At 39.5% G+C, this 19,549-nt stretch overlaps 1 protein-coding gene across 1 annotated transcript in view; it reads left to right on the forward strand.

Moving 5' to 3' along the window:
• Positions 1 to 1,035: 1,035 nt before the first annotated feature.
• Positions 1,036 to 19,549, forward strand: part of LOC146628421 (synaptic vesicle glycoprotein 2B-like) — a 36,419-nt gene continuing 17,905 nt past the window's right edge. The window contains exons 1-8 of the mRNA XM_085357819.1: positions 1,036 to 1,208; positions 2,385 to 2,611; positions 5,333 to 5,513; positions 8,120 to 8,271; positions 10,924 to 11,057; positions 11,301 to 11,390; positions 14,520 to 14,633; positions 16,891 to 16,979. Coding sequence (XP_085213945.1) covers positions 1,036 to 1,208; positions 2,385 to 2,611; positions 5,333 to 5,513; positions 8,120 to 8,271; positions 10,924 to 11,057; positions 11,301 to 11,390; positions 14,520 to 14,633; positions 16,891 to 16,979 — 1,160 coding nt within the window. The remainder of the gene's footprint in view (positions 1,209 to 2,384; positions 2,612 to 5,332; positions 5,514 to 8,119; positions 8,272 to 10,923; positions 11,058 to 11,300; positions 11,391 to 14,519; positions 14,634 to 16,890; positions 16,980 to 19,549) is intronic.

Here is a 19,549-nt window from a genome sequence, read left to right on the forward strand (position 1 = left end):
ACCCACAGCTTGTCCATCATTCTAGCCTTTGTTTTGATTCCTAGCAGGGTAGATAAATTCACTATCACTAACAACACACCATAATATTTATGTTTTGGTGCTTAAAAAACACATCTACGGATAGAGACTGATCAATGCTCTGCATATGGCTTATTGAGTGAGTCAAAAATACACAACAGTGGCAGTACAGATGAAAAAGAAAAACGTTTTACTACTGTTTATGTTGCATGCTGCCATCTTGGATTGCTAGCTCACTTCAAATCTGAGTTGATTTCCGACTGGGAAGTCGGAATTTCCAATTTCTGAGTTGTTCAGGAAAGCACCATAAATGATGGATAATGAGCCAAGGAAAGCAAATCTAAAAGAAAGGCACAAGGGACAACAAACTTTTAAAATAAAGAAGAAAGTTTGAAAAGAAACCAAATGGGGAAACACAGTCATACAAATGAACTTAATACGCAGAGCAGAGTGCTCATCAGCAGTAACCACCTCCATCATCACCACTATCACCACCACCATAATCAGCAGAAAAAATAAATACGTTTAAAAAAGCATATTTTGGTAGGTAAGGTCTTCTGTGTTCCAAGTGTCACAGTGTACAATAAACTAACCAGTTTTTTTGTTTTCAGGAGTGAAGAGAGGACCTTACAGGAATTTGGAATTACCACTAACAGCACCATAAGAAGCACAACATGGAGCAGAAGTTACTGATGAAACAGACACGTTTTGTTTTATTGGGACAGTCACACCTGAATAGGCTGCACTGCAAATCATACAGACTGATGGTGTGATGTCATTAATAGACCTTTATTTGTTATTAAGTTTAAAAACCAGTAAGTGGAGTAAAGTGACTAATGACCCTGAAACTAGTTTTTAAGGGTAGTAAGTCAGTATGATTAACTAAGAACTCCAACTGCTATTTTATGACAACTATATTTTTCCCTAAAATTCAGAACTGACATAATTAACAAGCCAAACAAAACCTTTTATTTACAGTTATATTAACAGTTAGAAAAGCTGGTCTAGTAGGCCAAGATGGCTGACCACTACCAGAACAACATATACAACCAAGGAGACTACCCTCTTCAGGAAGACGATGCAGCAAGTGATGTGACTGAAGGACATGATGAAGAGGATCAGATGTATGAAGGAGAATATCAAGGGATTCCACATCCTGATGACACAAAGGCTGCACAGAGAGCTGCATGGTGAGGCACTGCATATTTAATGTTTCTGGGCACTCTCACTGTAGAGTGGTAGCTGGTGGTGAGGGGGTCTCAGGAAATCTGAAAAATGGATCAGTCATAAATGGATTTACAAGTTTGTGCCATATCACAGAAACTAAATAAAAAGGGCCACTGCACTGGAGTTTAAACTTTGTTTTATATTTAATAATTGTTTTACAGTCTGTTTAAATATTAGTGTACATTTTTTAGTATCAAAATATACTGAAAGTGTCTGAACTAAAATGCAGAATCATATATAATACTGGATTATAATTATTATTCATTATTGTGCATATTTCTTTAATGTTGCAGAGGGAATATACTGCTATTTAAGTTTATCTGTAATAATAAATAGTATATCATTAAAATCAGCAACCCCCCCCAAACTAAACGTTACTTAACCCTTTCATGCATAATTATGACAGCCTCAATTAGGATTTTTTCTTAAGTATATATATCCATCTTTAGGCATGAAAAGGTGAATAAAGTACTTAAGAAAAAAAATCCTGATTGAGGTTGTCATAATTCATGCATGACAGGGTTAAATAACAATAATTACAATGAAACACGTCATATATCTATAGTAACATTAAACGACCAGTGGGTGGCAGGGTATGGAGTGACACATCAGTGTCCAGTGTAGTGGTTTATGTGCAAGTATACCATCAACACTGACACAAGTACAAGAAAACAGCCTTTGAATAGCTGTCCACTGTAGTGACCACTATGCATGAAAGGCTTAAGCTTAGATAAGAAAAAAAAGTCAAAACACTGTAAATACAGGAATGCAAAAATTAAACCTCAAAAATTGGGCACAAAACCTAATAATTTCCATGATAGCATATCTGAGAGTGACAGCAATAATAACCAGATATAGGGCAGGGATAGCACAGTAGGTAGCGTGGTCACCCCATGATCAGAAGGTAGGGGGTTTGAATCCACTGAATGGCTACCCTGAAGTACCCCTGAGCAAGGTAGCGTCCATACACACTGCACCCCGGGTGCCTGATTTGTGGGCGCCCTCTGCAGAGAGAGTAATTTCCTCAAGAGATCAATAATGTATTCAGTATTATCATATATTCAGGACAGTGTAATCAGATCTGGTTTTCAGTGTAATCAAAGATTCACATTTTCTTTTGTCTTCATGGCTTCTTCCAGGGCTAAACCTCAAACAGGTAGCAGTGCAGCATCTGATCTAGAGGAGTTATCTGAGCAGTATGAGTACATCATGGAAGAATGTGGTCATGGGAAATTCCAGTGGATGCTCTTCATAGTGCTGGGCCTGGCTCTAATGGCTGATGGAGTTGAGTGTTTTGTGGTTGCATTTGTTCTACCGTCTGCAGAAAAGGACCTGTGTCTGTCCAATGCAGAGAAAGGAATGCTGGGTAAGCATTAGCTGTAGTGATTGTTGTTTAGAATAAGCACAATCCGAGGTCCCTTCCTTCTCAATTTGAGCACTCAAAGTACTTCACACATTCATACACTGCCTTTATCTACCTTCACACACACACCCAACTCACCTGTTAATGTATCAGGGACAACTGGGGATTCAGTATCTTGAATACTTTGACACATTGACAGGAAAGGATGAATCCTCCAATTTTCCAACTGGTAGATGACCCACTCTACCCACAGGTGCACTACATCTGTGTTGTTCTGTCAAAGCAAGCAGTGCTTGTCCAGCCGTATTTGGACAATGAGGCAGTTTTGTATAGTGGCTTTTAAATCAAAAGTGGAAGATGTAATTGAAGTGAGGACTAATTCAAGGGGTTTAACAAAAGCATTTCATTAACTGTTTAGGGAGCTACATTAATTTTCATAAAAAGCTCCACATCTCAGGGATTCATACCCAGATGAGGCCTGTTCCCTTTATATTATCAAAAATGTAGAAAATAAAAGATCTGGAGTATATTCCAGATCGATTAAGTGTATTTGCTAGCTTTTTTATAGGAGTCATTTTATAATCAGGTTCTTAGGTGCTTGTACTACTTCAACAGTGTGCCTTAAACAATGCCAAGGTGCCATAACATCAGAAATGATTTTTTTCCTAATGCTTCACCAAAAGCATTATTACTTAAGCTGGAGAATATTCGTTTTCCTTTTTGCTTGCAGCTTTTAGCTGGTAGTTTTTTCTTGCTGTCAACCCAGGCACATGAACACAGTAAGTCTGTTTGCCTTATCACAATAAGATGTTGATGTGATAAATGGGCACCACAATAGATTTTTTTTTATATATATTGAAATGTTTCAGTGGCAACAGATTAAGATGTACCGGAAGGTGTTAGTTATTATATCACCGATGAGAAAAACCTGAAAATGACTTTGCAGTAGTCAACACTATATCCAGGTATCATACCAAGATAATTTGGCATTGATGAGAAATCTCATGTAGCTCCCTCTGCTGTGACCCTTTCAGCTACTGATGCAATTTTTCACCCCAGTAGCAAGGCTGAACGTGTAATAGACACGCCAGTCCACCGAGTCCACTTCACACTTTGCCTCCTTAAAATGTGAAATGAATACGCATGCAGAAGTTGCATTACCTGCAGGGGAAGATAATATATTAGATACAAGAAGTCGTTAGTGAACAAAAAATGTCTGGGCTGTAAGTGAGGCTTTCTTTTTACCTCTGGTAATTGTTGAGCCAAATGACTCGAGATGAAAACGGTATTTTTCTGAGGAAAAGTCACCATGTGAATCAGGTTTTCGCTTGTGATGTTTGTTAGTTTCCATCAGTTTAAAATCTAAAAAGTAATAAAATCTTAGTTTGTGTGAACTGATGCAAACAGGAAGAATAAGTTATTCATGTCTGTAGTTGTTTGTAGGTCAGTTAATTTCTCCGCAGTGAATTTAGTAGTCAAGTAAAGTACTACACTTTGTTTAAGAAAGGTATTCGTGTAATATATGTAATACTTTACTTTTTTTTCTTTTTAAGTAATAACCTTAACAGCAATCTCAACAAAAGAGGGGAAATGCCTCCGACACACACAAACATTTGACAACGCAGTATGCAGTCAATTTACACAAATGTAATGTAATGAGATGCTGCTTAGTGATGGTGGTAACTCTCATTGATGAGAATGACAATCAATAAACGCTCGAATCAACAAGTGATATAGATAATCGAATCGGAATTGCTAAATTCTTATCAGTTCCCATCCTTATCCCCCACTGGTCACAGCATATGGCTGCTGCCTGAGCCTGGTTCTGCCAGAGGTTTCATAACATCAGAAATGATGTTTCCTGTTAAAAGAGAGTTTTTCTTTTTTTCCCTGATGTCTGAATTTTAAAGTTTTCTATTTATTAATGTAGGGTGCTTACCTTCCAATATAAAGCACATTAAGGCGACTGCTGTTGTGATTTAGTGTTTTATAAATAAAACTGAATTGAATTGCCAAGGTTTGATCGAAACCGATATTGTCTGTTCGTGTTCAGAATCAGTAGAGTGACACACCAATTCTTTTTGTACTGACCTTGAAAAAAGCATATGGGTGCTGCCCAGGTGTCCCTGGACCTTTGTGAAACAGATATTTTACACGTGGTGTAAAATACTGGAGACCAGTATGATGAGTCACAGTTATCCTGTGTTGCATGGCCATCTGTACACTGGTTTAAAATATTGTCAGCATTCCAATCTGGCACCAATCAGTGTTAAATGCTTGCCTAAGGCTAAAGCAATCTGCTCATGAAAGTCCATACCAAACAAGGTAAAGAAGGAATTTGATTTCATATATTTCTGCAGAGCATGTTTGATAATAGGTGTGTCATGGTAGAGTGTGATGAAGTGAGGAAAAAGCAAAAAAGTGATCCGTTTATTTAGGCTGGTATAAATCCATGGGAAAGAAAACAAAACCAAATTTAAGAGAAAGTTAAATAAGTTGGGAACAAACAGCCAGAATACACAGTGAAGACACAAGCAAACGACAAACTGAGGCTTTAGATATACACAGACACAAAAGGCAATCAGGGAGGAGTAGAAACACCAGGGTAACAGAGATGAAACCAATCAGATGTGGTTTTGATTTTGAGTATATTGAGGTTTTGCAACATATCCTTAGTATTAAATAATTTGATATGGCATCCTCTATTACTTCTTCTTTGTGCAGGTCTCATCGTTTTCCTGAGCATGATGGTGGGAGCATTTCTGTGGGGAGGACTGGCAGACAAAGTTGGCCGTCGGCAATGTCTGATTCTGGCATTATCTATAAACTGTATCTTCGCATTTATGTCTTCCTTAGCTCAGGGTTACAGCTTCTTTCTCTTCTTCAGACTTCTTTCTGGCATTGGGTAATGCGCGCACACACACACACACACACACACACACACACACACACACACACACACACACACACACACACACACACACACACAGGGCAGTGGACACTCTTTCAATGATGAGATGTAATCATTATGCAAATGTACTGTTTATAAGGGGGAAACCTGCAGTCAGCTGAAACTGAAGAAGTCACCTGATGATGATGAAATGTTTCTCCTACTGAAAACGCTACATCCAGATGCACAGAACCAACTTTCTGGGACTTTGATTCTAAAAGCTTTGATTCTTACATTTTCAAGCATCAGAGTCCAACAAAGTTACATTGGCTTCAAAGACAGTTTCACTGATGCTGGTTAACAGGAGCTAACAGCAGCGTTACCAACAGTTCAGCATATCCTCAACAACTCACCTCAGTAATGCTCTCATCAGCCGAATTGAGCTTGTCTGACTCTCTGACTGTCGGACTCCTTTCACACAGTTTTAAAGCCTTTTTCAAAGTAAATTAGGGTGGATGCTTTTTACCCCACATTAACAGCTGAGGTAAACAGTGGACTGACAGCCATCCAGAGATAGGGATGGCTGTTGGATCTAGAGCTGGTCCAGACAGCAGCAGAAACACACTAAACAGCCTTATAAGCTAAAGTGTAAATGTAATATTTTGGTCTCTCTTAGTTAACTAAAACACATTTGTCCTATAGCAGCTACCATAGTGAAGATTATCAACTGAAGCTGGAGTAAAACACACCTTAGTTGACTGGAATCTCCTCAACCCAAGTGCAGAACATTTTTTTACACAGTGTAGAAATAAATGAGGTTCCATATTGAGCCAAATTGCATTCACATGGGACACATTTGTTTTCAATGTTTTTCTTATAATGGTCATGGCTATCTTTTCTAATTTAGCCAAGACAAGTGTGTTTTCTGTCAAATTAAGTTAAATTAAGTTTGCAGTTGCTGTGCTTTAACTTACGAAGGTGTCAAAATGGTGTAATTTAGGTCATTGGGTTAAAAACAATACACGTAAAAGACTTAAAAGTGTTTGAGAAAGAGATCTGGATTGTACTCTTGATGAGGGAGCATGGAATTCAATTATTTCTGAAAATGGGCTTTAAATCAGGGAGGCTAGAGGTAAATTTATCCGATATAAAATTCTCAGCAGGTACTATTACATACCAACAAGGCTTCATAAAATGTGCATGAGTAAAGATGACGTGTTGGAAATGCCAAGAAGCAAAAGGATGCTTTGTGGGAATGTCCAGTGGTCTTCCCAATATGGGAAATTGTTTTAAAATACATGGAGAGCTGGGACAAATGTAAATTACAGAAATCACCAAGATTGTGCCTACTGGGGGACAGGGGTGAGGTGCCACATCTAGATAAAGTGACACGTGTTCATCTTATTTTAACACCATTGAAAGAATCTCAACCCTGAATGTGTGGAGGGAGAGAATGACTGAAAAGGTGGCATGTGGGAAAATGCTGGGAAGACTGAGCAGCAAAACACAGATTCTAGTAGAACAATGGGACAGTTTTTGTTTGTATGTATCTACAGCATCCGGGTAAGTTATAGTTTGGATCAAGTGTCTTGTGTGTGCAACAATAATCAAGCACTGGTTGATCCCTCTGGTGTCTCTCCTGGAATTTCTAAATATGAACTTCTTAGATCAAATCTTCTGAACTGCTCATCTGACAGGAGACAAAGGGAAGAACCACTTATCTATTCGGAACAACCCATTGTGGCGTCTAGTCACCGTTGTTCACATCTATCACCCGATGTCCAGCTACATCCTGTTATCCTCTCTCTTACTTTTCTACATACACGATTTAAAACAAAGTTGAAACTTTAAAATCACTTCATTACATTTTCTTCTTTTCTATGTTGTCGTGTAACATGACTTCTTAGTAATTCCCATTTGAACATTCAGTTACATATGGATGCACTTCACTTCATGTTTCATTCATTTTATGCAATTTCACTTCAATTAGATTTATCGGTAGCTCATTCTCACATGAACATCCATCTGCACATCTTTTTATTTCAAATGCTTGGGAATACTTTTTCTCTTCAAAACTCTGTAAATATAATTTATTTTATTAAATCATACACCTCAAAGTCAAGAATTATTTTAGAGTTACCTTAGAGTCAGACAACCCACCCCAATCTTCTTACATACACATATACGCACATAACCTCCAAGGACACAGTCTCCACACGGTCTCTCACCACACGACTTGCATCCATGTTCCATTACAGTGATGTTGGTCATGTTTCCAGACTGACAGCACTTCAACTCCAGTGACGCTGAAGGAGGCCAAACTGAATTCTGGGGTGGCAGTGCCATCAAATGTCACCTTGTTGCGGTTTAGAATGTGATACAAATTTCAAATGAACTCTTGTTGCCTCCAAGAAAACGTCGGCTTTGCTCAGAATATCTTTACACATCTTTGCTCTGTGATTTTCAGTGGACGTTTTCTAAAACACAACCTGCTTTTGTGTAGCATCTGTTTTCTTCATTTTTTTGCTCTGGGGGAATATAATAATCTTTAAAATAATGTTGTGGCTGATTATTATTTAAATAATAATCCTTACTATCTTCTTTTCTGTCTTTGCTCTCAGTATTGGTGGCACAGCACCGATCGTGTACTCGTACTTCTCAGAGTTTCTTCAGATGAACAAGAGAGGAGAGCATCTGTCCTGGTTGTGTATGTTCTGGATGATTGGTGGGATCTATGCTTCATTCACTGCCTGGGGAATTATACCCAGATATGGTAAGACAGTTTTAAAAATGAAAAAGGATACTTTACATTCTTGCTTGTGAGCAATACTGACCAGTGAGTGCATTCACACCTTTGGTGGATGTGGTTTAGGAGAAAATGGAGCTAGACTTCTTATTGAAGAGCTGTGGTTCAGCCCCTTACTATGCCAGTCTACATGCCACGTATATTTTTAAATACTGGTTGCAACCTTTGAATAAGAGTGGAAAAATATTGATATATTCATTGCTCTTTAGATAGATTTTTGACACATTTGTGAATACAGTGGGGCAAAAAAGTATTTAGTCAGCCACCGATTGTGCAAGTTCCCCCACCTAAAATGATGACAGAGGTCAGTAATTTGCACCAGAGGTACACTTCAACTGTGAGAGACAGAATGTGAAAAAAAAATCCATGAATCCACATGGTAGGATTTGTAAAGAATTTATTCGTAAATCAGGGTGGAAAATAAGTATTTGGTCAATGACAAAAATACAACTCAATACTTTGTAACATAACCTTTGTTGGCAATAACAGAGGTCAAACGTTTACTATAGGTCTTTACCAGGTTTGCACACACAGTAGCTGGTATTTTGGCCCATTCCTCCATGCAGATCTTCTCGAGAGCAGTGATGTTTTGGGGCTGTCGCCGAGCAACACGGACTTTCAACTCCCGCCACAGATTTTCTATGGGGTTGAGGTCTGGAGACTGGCTAGGCCACTCCAGGACTTTCAAATGCTTCTTACGGAGCCACTCCTTTGTTGCCCGGGCGGTGTGTTTTGGATCATTGTCATGTTGGAAGACCCAGCCTCGTTTCATCTTCAAAGTTCTCACTGATGGAAGGAGGTTTTGGCTCAAAATCTCACGATACATGGCCCCATGCATTCTGTCCTTAACACGGATCAGTCGTCCTGTCCCCTTGGCAGAAAAACAGCCCCATAGCATGATGTTTCCACCCCCATGCTTCACAGTAGGTATGGTGTTCTTGGGATGCAACTCAGTATTCTTCTTCCTCCAAACACGACGAGTTGAGTTTATAGCAAAAAGTTCTACTTTGGTTTCATCTGACCACATGACATTCTCCCAATGCTCTGCTGTATCATCCATGTGCTCTCTGGCAAACTTCAGACGGGCCTGGACATGCACTGGCTTCAGCAGCGGAACACGTCTGGCACTGCGGGATTTGATTCCCTGCCGTTGTAGTGCGTTACTGATGGTGACCTTTGTTACTTTGGTCCCAGCTCTCTGCAGGTCATTCACCAGGTCCCCCCGTGTGGTTCTGGGATCTTTGCTCACCGTTCTCATGATCATTTTGACCCCACGGGATGGAGCCCCAGATCGAGGGAGATTATCAGTGGTCTTGTATGTCTTCCATTTTCTGATGATTGCTCCCACAGTTGATTTTTTCACACCAAGCTGCTTGCCTATTGTAGATTCACTCTTCCCAGTCTGGTGCAGGTCTACAATACTTTTCCTGGTGTCCTTCGAAAGCTCTTTGGTCTTGGCCATGGCGGAGTTTGGAGTCTGACTGTTTGAGGCTGTGGACAGGTGTCTTTTATACAGATGATGAGTTCAAACAGGTGCCATTCATACAGGTAACAAGTGGGGGACAGAAAAGCTTCTTACAGAAGACATTACAGGTCTGTGAGAGCCAGAGGTTTTCCTTGTTTGAGGTGACCAAATACTTATTTTCCACCCTGATTTACGAATAAATTCTTTACAAATCCTACCATGTGGATTCATGGATTTTTTTTTCACATTCTGTCTCTCACAGTTGAAGTGCACCTCTGGTGCAAATTACTGACCTCTGTCATCATTTTAGGTGGGGGAACTTGCACAATCGGTGGCTGACTAAATACGTTTTTGCCCCACTGTAGATAGTTGTGAATCTATTCACAACTATCTATTCAATAGTGAATCAATAGTTTTTTTTGTCAGCCATAAAAAGCTAATCAGTTGTAACTTTTGCTGCCCTCTTGGCCAGGTCTCCTTTGGAAAGACATTTTAATCTCAATGAGACTTTTTATTTATAGGATAATGAAGATGGATGAAATTAATCTCAGTGACCTCAACCTCATTGTTAGAGGTGCAACCTGTTAAGTTTTATTTTCTATCAGTCTTACATATCAGCAGCACAGTAGTGCAGTGGTTAGCATTATGGCTAGTACTTGTTAAGAGAACTATCCCAGTGACAAGGCACTGTGCTACTAAAGGTGCAATAGGAGTCTCTATTTTGAATGGCTCTACAATTTCACACCAATACGATTCTGTAGGTTATGGCTTTCTGCAGGTTTTTAGTGCTGGGGCTCATTCAAACCTCAAAGTAATGCACAACGTTATCCTGTAGTTTTTGAGTTGAGCTAGCTGTTGAAAAACAAACCAAAACAAAAGATTTCCTCTGTTCTGTCTGGACTAAATACCCTGAACAGTCTCAGCTGCAAATACATACAATTACAGTAAACTCAGAGAGGAAACATGCATCATTTACCACCTGCATTGCTTAATGCTGCTCTGAATCACTGTTTATGATACATTTCTACTTCTGACAGTTTGAAGTAAAACCTTAGTATTTTTCTCAAAACTTGTAAACAGTGATTTGTGTGTGTGTGTGTGTGTGCGTGTGCGTGTGTGTGCGTGTGCGTGTGCGTGTGTGTGTGTGTGTGTAGGCTGGGGCTTCAGTATGGGCACAGAATTTCAGTTCCACGCTTGGCGAGTGTTCGTCCTGGTTGCGGCTCTCCCTGCAATTGCTTCTCTGGTTGGACTTACCTTTATGCCCGAGAGCCCACGTTTCCTCCTGGAGGTGAGACTGTTAGCATAGTGTTTCTTTGTACACCTGCCTGCAAAGTGTACACATGTGGAAAGAACATAGCTGGCATAGTTGTTAATCAATTTAAAAGAGACGATGAAAGTGTTTTTGGAGATCACCGAGATAGTTCACATTCACTATAGATGAACACTGACAACAGTTTTTTTTTCTTTGTAACGTTTTTCCATGGCTGTGTGTAAGTTTGAATACATCTGCCTGTGTTTGTTTATGGAGCAGAATGGCAAACATGATGACGCGTGGATGATCCTAAAACAGGTCCATGACACTAACTGGAGAGCCAAGGGGCAGCCGGAAAAAGTCTTCACTGTAAGTAAATGATTTTAATTAATAATAATGATTCTTATTGCACTTTCGAATAAACTGATTTTCTTATTTGATGGTAACTTTTTAAATGTTTATTTTCAACAATAAAACGAAACCGCTCAAGGATAACTAACAGCTTACGGCACGCATTAATGTTAAGTGAAGATTTTCACTTTTTTATAAGTGTCATATCTGAATTTACCTTTACTTACCCATGCACTGACACGTAAATATATTGCTCTAGTGAGATATTTAGTAACACAGTCATTATTCTGGTACTGTCATGGTTTCCTGCTTCTTCTTTTTTTGCGTCTAAAGAGACATCTGTGGCTTTTAATTTGTTGATGGAGCAATAATCTATTATATTTATCAATCTGCTTGTATTATTGGCTGAGTGTCTGCCCTTGATAAAAAGAAAAAACTGTTTGGTCAGAATATATTGTGAATGGAGTGATTTTTTTCTAGCTGAATGGGAGCATAGGATCTTTGCCGGGTTTAAGTATTAGACTAATGATGTTTGTAGATAGCGTCTAATCGTTCTGAATTTGAGTGACCATTCTGAAAAAAGTAGGAGCCGGTGTAGGCCAAAATTCTTTGTAAAATTATGCTGAAAACTATCTTGACCTGGGGCTTTATTTCTCATGAGATGCTGTTGGGCTTCATCATTCAGACATTGAAAGCGGTGAATCCAGACACACAATCTGTTCTTCAGTTTTAGATTAGATGAGATAGATTAGATTAGATTAGATGAGATAGATTAGATTAGATTAGATTAGATGAGATAGAGCTTTATTAACCCATCTGGTGGGTTTCTCTGGGAAATTCAGCTTCCAGTTGCAGAACACCAACAGAAGTTGCATATTACAGAGTTAGAATATCAAATAAAGGGGAATGAGGGAGTGCGAACATAAGTATAAAAATATAGCATATATACACAAATATAAATACTAGTGCTGTCAGCGTTAAGCTTGTTAAAATGATGTTAACGCCATAAACGCATTATTGCCCCGTACGTGGGGCTGCACAATGCTAATGCATTGATGAGCTAACCACGCTAACACGTTGACTCCGTGCAGCCCCACGCACGGGACGATCCGCGTTAATGAGCTAACGGAGATTTGTCACGTTAATGCGGTTATGGCGTTAACGTCATTTTAACAAGATTAGCGCTGACAGCACTAATAAATACAGAATATATCATAGAAATAAATAGGAATACTAGTGAAATATACTCATTAAAGAGATGTAGACAGCCAAAGTCTAATGCACATTTCAACAATTGCAAGACTATTGCACAGTGATTATTGCACAGTGAAAAAACACTACAGCTTAGTCGCCCTCCTTTATCCTCCTGTTTCCCCTCACTCTCCCCTCCAGCGAGGAGTTAAACAGTTTGATGGCATGTGGGACAAAGGAGTTTTTAAGTCTGTTGGTCCAAGATTTTGGGAGGAGCAACCTGTTGCTGAGCAGACTCCTCTGGTTGTTTATGACCATATGCAGAGGATGCCCAACTTTCTCCATAATGTCCTGCAGTTTCTTTAATCCTCTGCTCTGCCACTGTCACCAGAGTGTCCAGCTTCATGCCAACCACAGAGCCCGCCTTCCTGATTAGTTTTTTCAGTCTGGATGAGTCCTTCTTTACTGTGCTGCTCCTCCAGCACACCACAGCATAGAATAGTACTCCTGCAACCACCAACCGGTAAAACATCCTCAGGAGCTTCCTGCAGATGTTGAAAGACCTCAGTCTCCTGAGGACGTACAGGTGCTGCATGTTGCATGACCAATGCAGTTTGTTGTCCACCCACAATCCAAGGTACTTGTACTTGTTGACCACCTCCACCTCCTCTCCCTCTATCTGAACTGGCAGTGAACCTGGTCTGGACCTCCTGATGTCCACAACCAGTTCCTTGGTCTTTGAGGTGTTGAGTTGCAGGTGGTTTGTGCGACTCCGTGTAACAAAGTTCCTCACCAGCCTCCTGTACTCCTCTTCCTAATCACCCCAGATACACCCCATGATGGCTGTGTTGTCTGCAAACTTCTGAAGGCATGATTCAGAGTTGTAGCAGAAGTCAGAGGTGTACAGGGTGAAGAGAAGAGGGGACAGCACAGTTCCCTGTGGTGCCGCAGGTTAGAGCCCAGATAAATGCCACACTCAGTTCCAGTAGCACTCATCTCTACATCAACTGTTCAGAGGAGACTGTGTTAATCAGGATTTTATGGTCAAATAGCTGCTAAGAAACCACTACTAAGGAAAAGCAACAAGCAGCATAGATCTGTTTGGGCCAAGAAACACAAGGAATGGACATTAGACCAGTGGAAATCTGTGCTTTGGTCTGATGAGTCCAAATTTAAGATCTTTGGTTCCATCCACCGTGTCTTTGTGTGATGCAGAAAAGGTCTCTACATGCATGATTCCCACCATGAAGCATGGAAGAAGAGGTGTGATGGTGCTTTGCTAGTGACACTGTTGGGGATTTATTGAAAATTGAAGACACACTGAGCCAGCATGGCTATCACACATCCTGTGCAACATGCCATCCCATCCTGTTTGCGTTTAGTTGGTCCATCATTTATTTTTCAACAGGACAGTGACCCCAAACACACCTCCAGACTGAGTAAGGGCTATTTGACCAAGAAGGAGAGAGATGGAGTGCTGCGCCAGATGGCCTGGCCTCCACAGTCACCTGACCTAAAACCAATCAAGACGGAGATGGACCGCAGAGTGAAGACAAAAGCGTCAGTGCTCAGCATCTCTGGGAACTCCTTCAAGACTGTTGGAAAATCATTTCAAGTGATGACCTCATGAAGCTCATCGAGAGAATGCCAAGAGTGTGCAAAGCAGTAATCAAAGCAAAGGGGGGCTGTTTTGAGGAATCTGAAATATAAAAAATGTTTTGAGTTATTTCACGCTTTTTTATTTAATAAATAATTCCACGTGTTCATTTGTAGTTTTACAGTGTATATAGTCATGAAAATAAAGAAAAAGCATTAAATGAGGAGAGAGAAACCAAGTCTGTTCTACTATAAATTTATGTATAAAGTAAAGTAAATACACCTAATTCTGTTATGTTAAGAAAAAGCTACTTCGCAGTGTTTTTCAAAAAGTTTCCCGTTTTTTATTTTATTTTATAGGTGGTGCACATCAAGACACCGAAAACAACTGAAGACGGTTTTTTCGAGGTTCAGAGTGCAACAAGAACACCTGTACAACGATGGGCTGTACGCTCACTGACACTCTGTAAACTGGTATGTAGGAACACAGACTGGAGCACCATCTCTAGCTCAGAATCTGGCTTGGACTTATTTTGTATTATTGTAGGTTTTTTACCTTACAATATAAGGTGCCTATTGTGATTTGGCGCTATAAAAATAAAATTGAATTTACTGAGGGGTCAGAGAAGGGTGAATGTGGGTTTGTCCTAGTTAAATGTTATGTTCCCCTAGATAGTTCAAGGGATGTCAAGAAATAACAATAAAACTCTCCAGGTTGAAAGTGTCAAAGGACATGACACAAATGAATTTATTATTGTTATTTTTATTACTTTAATTATTTATTTGTTAATAACTTAACTAAAAGAGACAGAAGCTACTATCACCACCAACAAGGAAGAACACAAAACACGTAGTTTGGTCAAAACAATTATAAATGATCAAAACACACTCTTCTCCGCTGACTAGGAGGAAAGTTACAAGCAAACAGCACACACTATAAAGAGGATGACACTCTGGCACCAGAGCTCGAATTTGCTTGACACAAACCTCCAGTGTTAATTTTGACAGAAAATTTTGACTAAAAATTTTTATTAAACATAATTTACACATCTTAAGTCTTTTAGTTTAGTTATACTTTTAGTAGACTAAATCTAAAGTTGATTTAATAGACTAAAATATAAAGTGTAAAAGTTTGTCATGTTTTTACTGGTGAGAGTTGATCCACATGGTTTAAAAAGAGTCTTTTTTCACACCTGTAGTGTTTACTCCATTCAAATGGGACTCTGCTGTATTCTCCCATTTGGTGAAGTTTGTTTGTGCAGGTGTTCAGTTCAGTTCATTTTTATTTCAAACATTTCAAACATGTGCCTTCACAATCATTACAAAATATCATTCCATTATTTGTTTGAAAAGGAGTAGGCAGAAGTATTTACTTATTTGTCCCTACCCCCTCAAGTTTTACCTCTCATTCATTTAATTTTTTTTAAGTCTTAAATTAAACAAACAACATATGAAACAAAAGTAAAGCAAAACAAAACAAAACATACATAAATCAAAAACAAGAAATTAGCACCACAGTATAGTTTCTTTCATGTGAAAAATACAGAATGTGTATATTTGCAGATACACAAGTTATGGAAAAACAAACAAACCAAAACAAAAAAACAAACAAACAAAAAAACACAGTAAATACAGTGTGGACCAAAATAACCACACCGAGATCCTTTGGATAGGCTGGTCTCGGTACGGTTAAAAAAAAAACCCTCCAGAGCAGTTTGTTTAATGTCTGAGCATGTGCTGACCCCGATCCGAGCCAACTATCATGTGTGTTGCAGGTTTGAGCTAAAAAAACATCCTGCTGTATGCTTTGTATTCTCAATGCGGGAACTATAGTTGTGTCTCTACGGGCTAGCAGCTAGCCATGAAATAACTATAAATTCTCTGTGTTCAGCAGTACAAAACACTGCACTTTCTTCCTGTACTTACTTTTGTTTCTCTTTCCCCAAACACATCAGGCCAATGAGTTTACTGAACATTAGTGTGTGGTTTGTAATTATGGATTTTGGCTTATTTGGAGTTCAATTGGATTTTTTGTTGTGTGAAAACGAAACAAACCAAGACAAAAGCTACAAGTTTACAAACTCATTAACTGATTCAGACCAGAGTAAATGAGCTACAGGTGTGTGTGGCCGAGGAGTGGGTTCAGGGTGTACATGAGGCTGTGGTTGGCTTGTTTGCGTGCAGATCCTGCACCACCAAAACCTGGTTGGGCCCTGGGCATTGTTGGAGGAAGAGTGGGTAAAGGTTAGGTGTCGGAAATGCATTCCTGCCCGTGCACTGTTGGCTCTGGGTCCATTGTGTAACTGGCGCCACCAACATTAACAGGACGATTACATTAGAGCCTCTTATTACGTGCTTTGTTTGGGTTTCCAGCAATCAGAATCAGAGAAATTGTATTAATCCCAGATGGAATTTTTTTTTAAAAGATTTCGGGTCATACTCGAACTCAGGCTGTCCACTCTCAGCCATGCAAGATACATGCTCATCCGACTGCGTTTGATCATCAAAATTTTCTTTTTTGAAAAAGTGGAAATGGGTTAACAAAAATGTGGAAAAGCAAGTGGTGCTGAAAACAAGCTCCACATTCCTTGTCTTCAGTCGCCACTTATAAAGACGAGGCAATTAGGTCATGTGAGGGAAAACTTCCTTGCTTTGGAAACAAAGCAGTCAGTGGTAATAAATAAAAACTGCATGGTTCTAGGCTCATTCTGTGTTTGTATATGTAAACCAGGTGTTGAGGAACGTGGCATCTCTCCTTTCTGCAGAGCTGAGATTTGCTACACTCTTCATGGCTGTCATCTGGTTCTGCATGGCTTTCAGGTAAGTTCCCAATTTCAATTCAACTTTTGATTCAATTTTATTTATATGCTGCCAAATCACAACAACAGTTGCCTCAAAGCACTTTATATTGTACGGTAAAGACCTAAAAATAAAAGGGAGAAAACTCCAACTATCACACAACCCCCTTTGAGCAAGCACTTGACAACAGTGGGGAGGGAAAATTCCCTTCAACAGGAAGAAACCTCAGTCAGAACCAGGCGGGCAGCTATCTGCCACAACTGGTTGGGCTGAGGGGAGGAAGACAGGATAAAAGGCACACTGTGGATGACAGCTAGAGATGAATAATAATTTATGCATAATGAAAGCAGTGGTGTATAGATGCATAGTAAGTGGAAAAAGGTGAATGAAGAAGAAACTCATGAAAAACATGTTTTCTAATGGTTAAATTCTTATTTCCAATCCAATCCAACTTTATTTATAGAGCACTTTAAAAACAACATGGCTGACCAAAGTGCTTTCCAGTAAAAGAAAAACAGATAAAAGTTAAAAACCATACATTAAACAGACAAAGAAAGTTAAATAACAATAAAATAAATACATAAATTAAAAAAGGGATAAAATAAATCAGTAAATATTAAAACAGGAGTAAAATAGACAATAAAATATACAATAAATAAAACTAACAAAGTAAAAAAAGACTAAGAGCAATCAAAAGCTGACTAAAACTGACTACAAGCTGACTGTGGTTCTTCTCCTTAAAAACCTTAGAAAAAAGGTGTGTTTTTAAAAGTGATTTGAAGATTTCAAGTGTTGGGGCCAGCCAAATATGGAGGGACAACTTATTCCTTAATTTCGGGCCACAACAGCGAACCCATGTGGAAAAGAAATAGAAAAAAACTTATAAAAGACTTGCATCAGATTTGGCCTACTTCATATAGTGAATCATATAAGGCTTATATGATTTACTCATGAAAGTGGCCACTTTCTCATTACTTTCATATATTGTTTTAGGAAGTATCCAAAACATACAAGTTTCATTCATATAATTTTTGAAGGGATCTTATATCTGTTTTCACTCTTGTATGCTTTTCATACAAGTTTCACACAAGACAGATACAAACTTTATAAGATTTATATATATCTTTTCCATATGGGAAAGCTCAGTCCCCCTGGTGTTTCAGTCTCGACATGGGGACAGCAAGGAGTGGCTGGTCAGTTGATCTGAGAGACATTTGTGGAGTGTATAGGTGTAGAAGGTCTGACAGGTAAGTAGGAGCCAGGCCATTCAAAACTTTAAAAGCAAACAATAAAAATTTTAAATGAATTTTAAAATGGACAGGAAACCAGTGTAAAGAGGCAAGAACAGGGCTAATGTGCTCGTGTTTGTGTGTACCTGTCAGCAGGCGAGCAGCAGCATTCTGGACCATTTGCAAGTGGGATAGTGAAGCCTGATCAATACCAATATAAAGTGTATTACAATAATCAAGTGGTGAGTGGTCACAAATGCATGTAAAACTCTAAGTCACAAAAAGAGATAATAGGTTTGACTTTAGAGAGCTGCCTCAGCTGAAAAAAGCCATTTCTCACCACTCTACCTATCTGTTTGTCCATTTTAAGAGCTGTGTCAATTTTTACTCCAAGGTTGCTGACAATTGGTTTGACACAGGATGTAAGAGGACCCAAGTCAGGTGGTGGGACACCAGGGCCACTCGGCCCAAATATAATGACCTGTCTTCTTTTCATTAAAATTAAAAAAAAATTCAGAGCCAACCATGCTCTGAGGCATTCTAAAATAGGCCTGAGGGAGTGAGGGTCATTATGTTTCTGTCATGGCTACCGGACAGACTTACAAGCAGACAGAGTTTTTTGAAGACAGTCAAAAGAAATCAGTTTATTAACAACGGGGAACACCTGAGTGCTATATATATGTACAGTGAATTGGGAGGGGGGTCCAGGGCTCCAGGGAGAGGGGGTAATCCTCACACTCACTCCTCATCAACCACACTGGCTCCCAAATCTTCACTCACACCACCACACACAGGAAGGGTCCGTAATCTGGTCCAGGAGGGGGATATTCAGGAGATTCAACGTTCCAACGGCGAACTGCTCTGTGCCACTGCCTTAAATAGTAGCTGGGGAAATCAGCCAGATCAGCAGCAAGTGGTGACAATCACGCAGGTGTGTGGGCCAAGCGCGAGAGCCTGTAACGAGCTCTGCCCAGGCAGAGAGGAGCGAGGGAGAGGCAGAGAGGAAGAGAAAAACAAAAACAAAACCTGTAGCCAGTGTGAGCCAGCCAGAGAGACACGGGGACCATGACAGTTTCAGGGGTAGATAAATCTGACAGTCATCTGCATAACAATAAAATGACACTTTATGTTTGTTTGTTTTTAATAATATGGCCAAAAGGAAGTAAATAAATGCTAAAAAGAAGGGGCCCGAGGATGGATCCTTGAGGTACACCACATGGGAGGGGGGCAGAGGATGAATAAAATTTACCAAGTGAGACTGAGAAACTTCTGTCAAACAGATATGACCTGAACCACTCCAAGGCTGTGCCTCTAATTCCAACATGATGTTCTACGCGAGAAATTAAAATGTTGTGATCTACA

Source organism: Diplotaxodon limnothrissa, linkage group LG7, assembly GCF_057381915.1.
Source record: "Diplotaxodon limnothrissa isolate DT_005_m linkage group LG7, D_limnothrissa_male_GT1.1, whole genome shotgun sequence".
NCBI lineage: Eukaryota > Metazoa > Chordata > Actinopteri > Cichliformes > Cichlidae > Diplotaxodon > Diplotaxodon limnothrissa.